Source organism: Nanorana parkeri, unplaced genomic scaffold, assembly GCF_000935625.1.
Source record: "Nanorana parkeri isolate BGI_ZX_2015 unplaced genomic scaffold, ASM93562v1 scaffold290, whole genome shotgun sequence".
Lineage (NCBI taxonomy): Eukaryota > Metazoa > Chordata > Amphibia > Anura > Dicroglossidae > Nanorana > Nanorana parkeri.
The window spans coordinates 894,248-901,957 of NW_017306558.1; the positions used below are offsets into that span (position 1 = coordinate 894,248).

The 7,710-nt window shown below is 41.2% G+C and overlaps 1 protein-coding gene across 1 annotated transcript in view; it reads left to right on the plus strand.

Annotated features, from left to right (window-relative positions):
- The window catches only part of PYGO1 (pygopus family PHD finger 1), a 14,028-nt gene extending 10,718 nt beyond the window's left edge, over positions 1 to 3,310 (plus strand). Inside the window, exons 3-4 of the mRNA XM_018557566.1 lie at positions 1,656 to 2,708; positions 2,786 to 3,310. Of these exons, the coding sequence (XP_018413068.1) occupies positions 1,656 to 2,708; positions 2,786 to 2,815 (1,083 nt within the window). The 3' untranslated portion in view covers positions 2,816 to 3,310. The remainder of the gene's footprint in view (positions 1 to 1,655; positions 2,709 to 2,785) is intronic.
- Positions 3,311 to 7,710: the final 4,400 nt, after the last annotated feature.

A 7,710-nucleotide genomic window follows, 5' to 3' on the forward strand; every position in this document is an offset into this window, starting at 1 on the left:
GGGGGGGGGTGTTATTTTATTTGTACAGGGGTATTTTTTTTAAGTGTACAGGGGTGTGTATTATTTTATGTGTATGGGGGGAATGCATTATTTTGTGCAGGGGTAGTATTTTTTTGTGTATGGGGGGTGAGTGCATTAGGCTCCATTCACACCTGTATCTTTACTTGCGATTAAGGATTCCTGCATCAGGAACTTGTGTTTTCCTTCAGCAGGAATGCCTAATCTGATGTTTACAAGCGGCCGCTGTCACCCATACAAGTTAAAGGAGAACTATGGGGGTCAGTGTTTTTCCCCATACTTCTCCTAAGGGTAACGGGAGGACACAAACTAGCGTCCTCCCGTCACCCTAAGCTCAGTATACTGAGACGCTGAAGCGGATACCGACAATTATGTCTGGATCCGCCCAGCTGCGTGAGTGACAGCTGGCTCTGCCTATCTAGAGGCAGAGCCAGCTGTACCTGCTTTCTCCCCCGTTCGTTCCGCCAGTCAGCGCTGGAGGATCGGAGCGGGGAGGGGGGAATCCAGTCCCTCCCCTGTCACGGCAGAGAGCTGTGACAGGATCGAGAGGTGAGCGAACGCCGGTATGTGTTCGCTCACTTCCCGATCTACTGAGCTGACCTGTGACAGTCTCATTGTCACAGGTCGGCTAGAACTATGAGGTGAGTGAAAAGCACTCGCCTCATAGTTCTCCTTTAATGATCAGGTGACAGCAGCTGCATGTAAACGCCTGCACAGCGCATGTAATGATATGTGATATGATTACATTTGGTTAGGAATCAACCGCTCTCCCTGGACCCATCGATTGTGCATCCAGGGAGAGTGTTTTCTAACTGCATGTAATCATATCACATACCATTATATACGGTGTGCAGGAGTTTGCATGCAGCGACTGTCACCTGATCATTAACTTTTTTCCCGCTGCAGGAAAACCCAAGTTCTTGATGCAGGAATCCCTAATCGCAGCTAAACTTACAGATATGAATGGAATGGGACCTTATTGTGTGTATATTAGGGTCTGTGGTACCATACTGGATATAGTTAAATTTTATTTTAAAGTATGAAATTTGGCAAGCAGCCCCCATGGGAAAAATACATTTGTTGAGTGGTCCCCGAGGAAATTGATCCCTGAGGATCATATCATCTTCCTGTCAGCTCTTTACTCTACGACTAAGCTCTGACTGAGCAAAACACATCAGAGGGGAAGCGCAGGTGGATTGTCTGTGTACCAGGAATTTGTTTATAACAAATACATGGTTATCGATTTGATGATCAGCTTTTTTCTTCCATTTGAGAAGGAAATTAATATTTTATTGTACGGCAGTTCTGGTCGTTTATGAGCAATCTATTCCTTTCAGCGCTTGACTATTAAACTTTTGACCTTTATTATCAGCTCATCCTGTTTTCTCATATTGATGGCTTTGCTAACACCATTTAATTGATATAAGATGCGCACATTGCTTTGCATATAATGATTTGTCAGAAGTATACCAAAATAGCACATTGTGTATATGCTTTCTATTCTCAAATGTATCAAAAATAATCACGCAGTCAGCACAGAGGCTGGATAAATAAAGCTTCATGATAACCATATACTAACCAAGTGCTTACATTGATAATTGGACATTTCACTCCGTTATTTTGTTTCTTTTCTCTAGGGATCTTCACTTCCTTCCCTATCAGAGTATGCTCCACCAACAAATACAAGTTCAGACCACCTAATCGCCTGCAACCCATTTGATGACGACTATAGTATACCTCCTTTTTCAGGGTACACTTATTTTGGTAAACTTGGATATTCCAACATTGAAAGCTTTAATACTTTCAGGATGCCTCCAAATACTTCACCAAAAAGGCTTTCTCGCGGTTTTGGCAACCAGATGTTACGAGATCAGCCACCACCTTTTGCAAAAGACCTAAAAATGATCGGAAAATCCTTTCCCTTTATTGTGGGGATGCAAGAGAAATCGCATTTTGAAAACGAGTCATTTTATTACAGTGCGTTAGGTCAAACGATCACAATGCCAGGACAGCACTTTCGAGCATATCAGAATGAAGAAGACCTCCATCTCATGACAAGCCTAAACTCTGCTCCAAGAATTGACTTTCAGCTTGCCTCTTATAGGCCCCAAGGTGTTAAAATGAATGCCAGTCAAATTGACAGCAGCAGTTCATTTACATCTGCACAAGCACACTTCTTGCCTTCAAGAATATCCAGCTCCAACCAAGATTTAGTTCTTCTACCAATTAACCATTCAAGTTCTGCAGGACTTCAAGACAAATTGAACCTTGATGCACCAACTCATCCTACTTCAAGTCCAAAACATAATAGCAAACATATGGGAGATCTAGAGAATTCCCAGGCTGATGCAATAGACCTGTCTGATTGTGGTCAGCCTAAAGGAATCCGTAACAGACCCGCACTTTCCAGACTGGCAAAGACAGATGTAACACCTAGTGAGAAATGCAATAGGTGGCTTCTCCATTCTGACTTTTGTGGTAATTTTTCCGCAGATAATTTGAACCCATGTGGCATATGTTCTGCTGAAGTAAATAATGTTGCGGATGCTATAATGTGCGAAGCCTCCTGTCAGAAGTGGTTTCACCGAACGTGTACAGGAATGACTGAGGTGGCCTACGCTCTACTCCGTGCTGAAACCTCAGCTATTTGGATCTGTGATACCTGTGTGGCAAAAAAAGATATTCAGCTGGTTCGCATAAAAAAGTAGATCATGTAGTAAGTCGTCAACCATTTTTCATTATTATTCCCTTTTTCTTTTTTTTACAGCGCCACTATAGGAAGAATGGTATAAGATAAGCTACTCTTTGTGTAGTGTGCTGTAACCCGGTGCAATGGATCCAAAGCTGCAGGCTATGATTGTACCCAATATTGCACAAACTGTCCTATCCATAGTAGATCAAGCTTAATCATTGCTATGGTGATTGTTTTGGTTTAATTAATGCCGAAGAACAGAAGATTAGAAATGATTGTATGTGGATTGGGATCATTTCCAATTGACTTTGTTGGGCTCTACCCACTGATGCAAACATTTTTGAGTCATTCTCCGAAATCTCTTGCACTAAATGGATTTTCCTTTTCATTAGAGGGCTGCTTACAAAGACAGTTCAAGCACGTAGACCTCAAAGGAACTTGGTTATAATCTACTGAAAAACTACCTTATATTGATGGAAATGATGTGGTTATGCAGAAGGTTAATACTAGAGATTGTATATTTTTAAGCATGGCACTTGGTACACAATCCCTTTTGAATGTGAGTTCTGGATAGAACAAGGAAAAGTCTTGAATATTTATTTTTAAAAATGGCACTTTGAATATAACTTCTTGGTTTTGGATTGAATTTGTGAAACTGGTTTACATGTTAGCATCGCCTATATTTTTAAAACAAGTGCCTTTTTCAAGATGTGCTGTAACCAATTTCACAAACATCAAGCCGTCTGATAAATTACAAAGGTGTAATTGTGAACAGACTATATGCAATAAAAGCCAAATATCTAGAAAGGTGGTTATTGCTTATTAGTGTATACAGAGCAAAGATGACCATAATGTTTTTTGCATAAAGCAAAGCATTGGTTAGAAAAGCTCTATAAAGCAACATATGTTAAAGGATATCTGAAGCCAAAACTTTTATTTTTATTTATAGATAGATTAGAGGAGGGTTAAAACTGCTGTCAGTTTGTTTCGGGAGGTTTGTTTTACCACTTGTGTGTCATCAGGGAAGTTCTCCTTAACTTCCTGCCCTGTTGACTCAACAGGGAGAAAGAGAGAGGATATATTTCCAATGTGAAGGAAAACCCTTCTTAAGCTGGCCATACACTTATAGATTGCCTGCAGATCTTCTATAGTCAGATGGAAAAAGTTCAACAGATTCCTTCATCTACGCTAAACTGTGTGGATGGAGGAATCTCCCGCTGGGCCAAGCTTCAGTATCTCGCTAGTCGGACCTGCTGGCTGTCCAAAATACCTGAACAGTCTGATTGGATGCATGCATTGTTCAGGTACTTTGAGAGCCAACGTAGCCGACTAGCAACATACTGAAGCTTGGCCCCTGTAGGAGATTCCTCCAGCCACACAGTTTAGCGTAGATGAAGGAATCTGTTGAACTTTTTCCATCTGACCATAGAGAATCTGCAGATAATCTTTAGGTGTATGGCCAGCTTTAGACAGTTGTCATGGAAACAAGTGTCCTCATTGGGAAAACTACCCCTTTATTCCTGTTCTGGTGGCAACTAAAAATTTGGGATTTACTTCCACCTCCAGTTTCTGTGACATTGGTGATCAGTACATTTTGGAGAGTGACACTCTCTCTATAATGTGAACACCGACAGCAATAAAAAAGATATGACAGTAGTTTTATCCCCCCACCACTCTTTCCAAGAAAAAATTGCCTTTAGTTATACTTTAATGGGAAACCGAGATCATGAGGTGCCAGTATGTAGCTGTCATTTCTATGCAAATCCAGACTTTTTGAAAGTCTGAGCATGTGGTGTTTGTTCTTCAATGTGATGTTGGTTTCTAATGTTTAATGAGCATCTGGTTGGTTTTATCTTGATAAACACCACCTTCAGAAAAGATTGACTTTTATCTTATCGTTCCAACTTGGAGTGGAATACCCACCTTTATGACCAAATTTAGAGTGATTAGAAATGAACTGTGTTCAGTGTAATTTCCTGAGTAGATGTCCACAGTAATATAGTATAACACAATTTAGATGTTCATGAGAGTCCTCAGGTCTTTTAGGTAGTAAGTCTTCTGCATTTTGTATATATTTGAAACGGTTCTCTAATTTAACTCGTACCACTTACAATGTGTGCTTTGTCAGTGATGTACAGCCTTGTAGTGATTCACCTCCATTAAGGTGCCAATATACTCTACGACCCTCGCAAGACTTTTGTCTTGCGAGGGTTGTAAAGTACTTAAAAAAACGTACCATCTGCCCATCTTGGACAGGCAGATCGTACTTGCGATCATCGCAAGCCCGCCCCCCTGAGGGGCGGGCTTCCGATGACTGCAATGCTGAACGGCCCATTCGGCAGTGATCTCTCGATCATGTTAAAAACCAGCCGAAAATCGTACGATTCTCGGCTGGTTTTCCAACATGCTCGATATACATAAGTCGTGCGACCGTACATTAGAAACGGTCTCCCGCCTTCCATACACTGCACGATTCTCGGGATTTCCCGCGATTCTCGTACGAGAATCGTGCAGTGTATGGGCACCTTTAGAGAGCTTTGTGAGATCCAAGCCTGGCTCTGAGTAAGACAAGAGCGGTTATTAGGGGAGTTGCTGACATAAGTAGTCATAGTGCTGAATAGATATTTGTGGAATAAAATCCTTTGATCAGTTTGTAACTCTTGGAAAAGCTGATTATATTGGCACATTCAGCCTGATTGTAGCTTAAGTACTCGAATAAAAAATAGTGTGGACGGACCAATAAGGAGAAATTATTTTGACGGCTCAGGTTTTTTTTTATTCATGGTACTCCAGTTACATCTTGCTGGGTGTTTAAATGAAAAATATGTTTATTGGTTGCGCAGAATCTTCTTTTTGTTTTTCTTTAGGCCATATTGTTTTCATATAAAAATCATGATTATTTGTTTCCATCTTCCCAGTAAAAAGGTATTTGCATGAACAACATTATCCCTATTTTAAAAATGTCCACACCAGAGGGTCTGCATGGAGAGCGGGATGCCTGTATGTTTGTCACTGCTACTGTATATAAATGGTTGTCAGGCGTCATTGGATAACCCTTTACGAGCCTTTTCCTTGGGCGTTGCAGGGATTTTACTAATACTGTAAAAGCGCTGCAAGAATACAGCTTTAGAACCACTGTTCTGAATGTACGCCTAGACATAACATGCACAGTGGTTTATGAGATTAGCAAGTTTTAATTAACCTACAAAATTCTGAAGCCATCATCATTCATACTGTACTCCCTAATGGACACCAGGAATGGTTTCATATGTATGGTGGTAAGGAGATGTACAATTGAAAATTGAGTTGGCTTATTTACTTTCCAATAGTTTAATCAAAAATAAAACCTTTCCAAACTGCATCAAATCTCCATGTAATTATTAAAGTAAGTGTATAAAAAACTATAAAATTTTCCCTTTTCTTGCAAAATCTTTGTGACTCAGCTGATCTCTCCTTCACCTCCTTGAAAAAGGTATGGCGGTAATGTACCTACTGCCGCTGGTTGGCGGAGTTGTAGAATACAGGGCTGCTGGTTTTGAAGACATGGAGATAATTCACTCCCTGCTGTTCCTGAAGCGAGACCTGGCCATCTTCATAGTCAAACCAGACAGGGAGTCCTTATATGCTACGCAGTGTTTTGTAGATGGTCAAGGATGGAACCATGACCCGTTTACTCATTTCAGTACTTTGAAGGACAACTCCACCTTTTGTTTTAACAATAAATATTGTAATGAGCCTAGCACACCTATTACATCAGCAATATAATCATACTTTTTTCCTACATAAACTAAAATTATGCCGTGGTCTGCCTAACTTATAGCTGAAGTAAAGTTGTAAAACCTAAGGTGAACTTTTGGCATAATGTGCAACTATGTGCAGCATACTAGCACCTTATGGCATACTCGGTATACAAGGGTATAGTAACTACACTGACTATACAAGTATGGCACACTTACAAGTGTGCTCTCCTCCAGCCGCTGCTTCACCCACCACTGCCGGCAGATGCTGCTTCGTCCCCTGTTCTCTTCGATCATTGGGCTGCCTCTGATTATATAACTCCTGTGCATGCATACAGGAGTTGCATCGTCCTTGGCACCCGGCTTCATTTCTGGAATATTACAGATGCTGGAAGAGACCCCGATATGCGCAGTACACGGGACACGAGAAATAGAAAACTGCTAGAGGTGAGAATAAGCTGTTTTGGCAGAAAATACATGCAAAATCTCTTCTGCCAAAAGCCATATTTTCTAGTAGTTTTCTATTTTTTAGAGCAACATTCAATGTACCTGAGGAAACTCACTCCTGCCTTCTCCCGTTCTGTTCATTCCGCACACCGATTGGTGAGAGACAGGATGGGAATGAAAAGCAACCATAGTGTATATAACAAATAAGCCATATTTTTTTGTTTGGCACTACTGATGATGGTGACATCACCATCATCATGGGGTCCAAACACAGAGAGTGTCTGGTTTAATGTAAACGCAGGCTCCTTGGGCAAAGTGAACTGATGTTCAGTATGTACAGGCTGTAGTGATCTACAGTGAGAAGCTTACATATATATTTTTGAAACGGAAGTGATCTACAGTGAGAAGCTTGCATATATATTTTTGAAACGGAAATGTTTTTGGTGACGTATAAATAATACCATGTTGACATGTGTTGGTTAACCTATTACTCCACACTTAACCCTTCACATGACAGCTGTTTTCCAAAAAAGGTCCAAACTTTGGCTCGTGCAATAGCAGAACACTAACCTGTAGGGACCTGGCTGGAGAATCCACGGCACACAATGGGAGACACAAGCATCTGACACTCCAGGAATGGTTGACTGCTACAGACTTTGTCAGAGGTTGTAGTGCTTGAACACAAGGTTCTGCTGGAGCGGTAAGTATTCAGTGTCTTCTAGTGCGGGGGCCAAGCTTTGTATTTTTTGGGGAAAGCAACAGGGTCCCTTTAAAGCAAACTTGTCGTTACACCCACGTGGCCAGTACAAGCCAGGC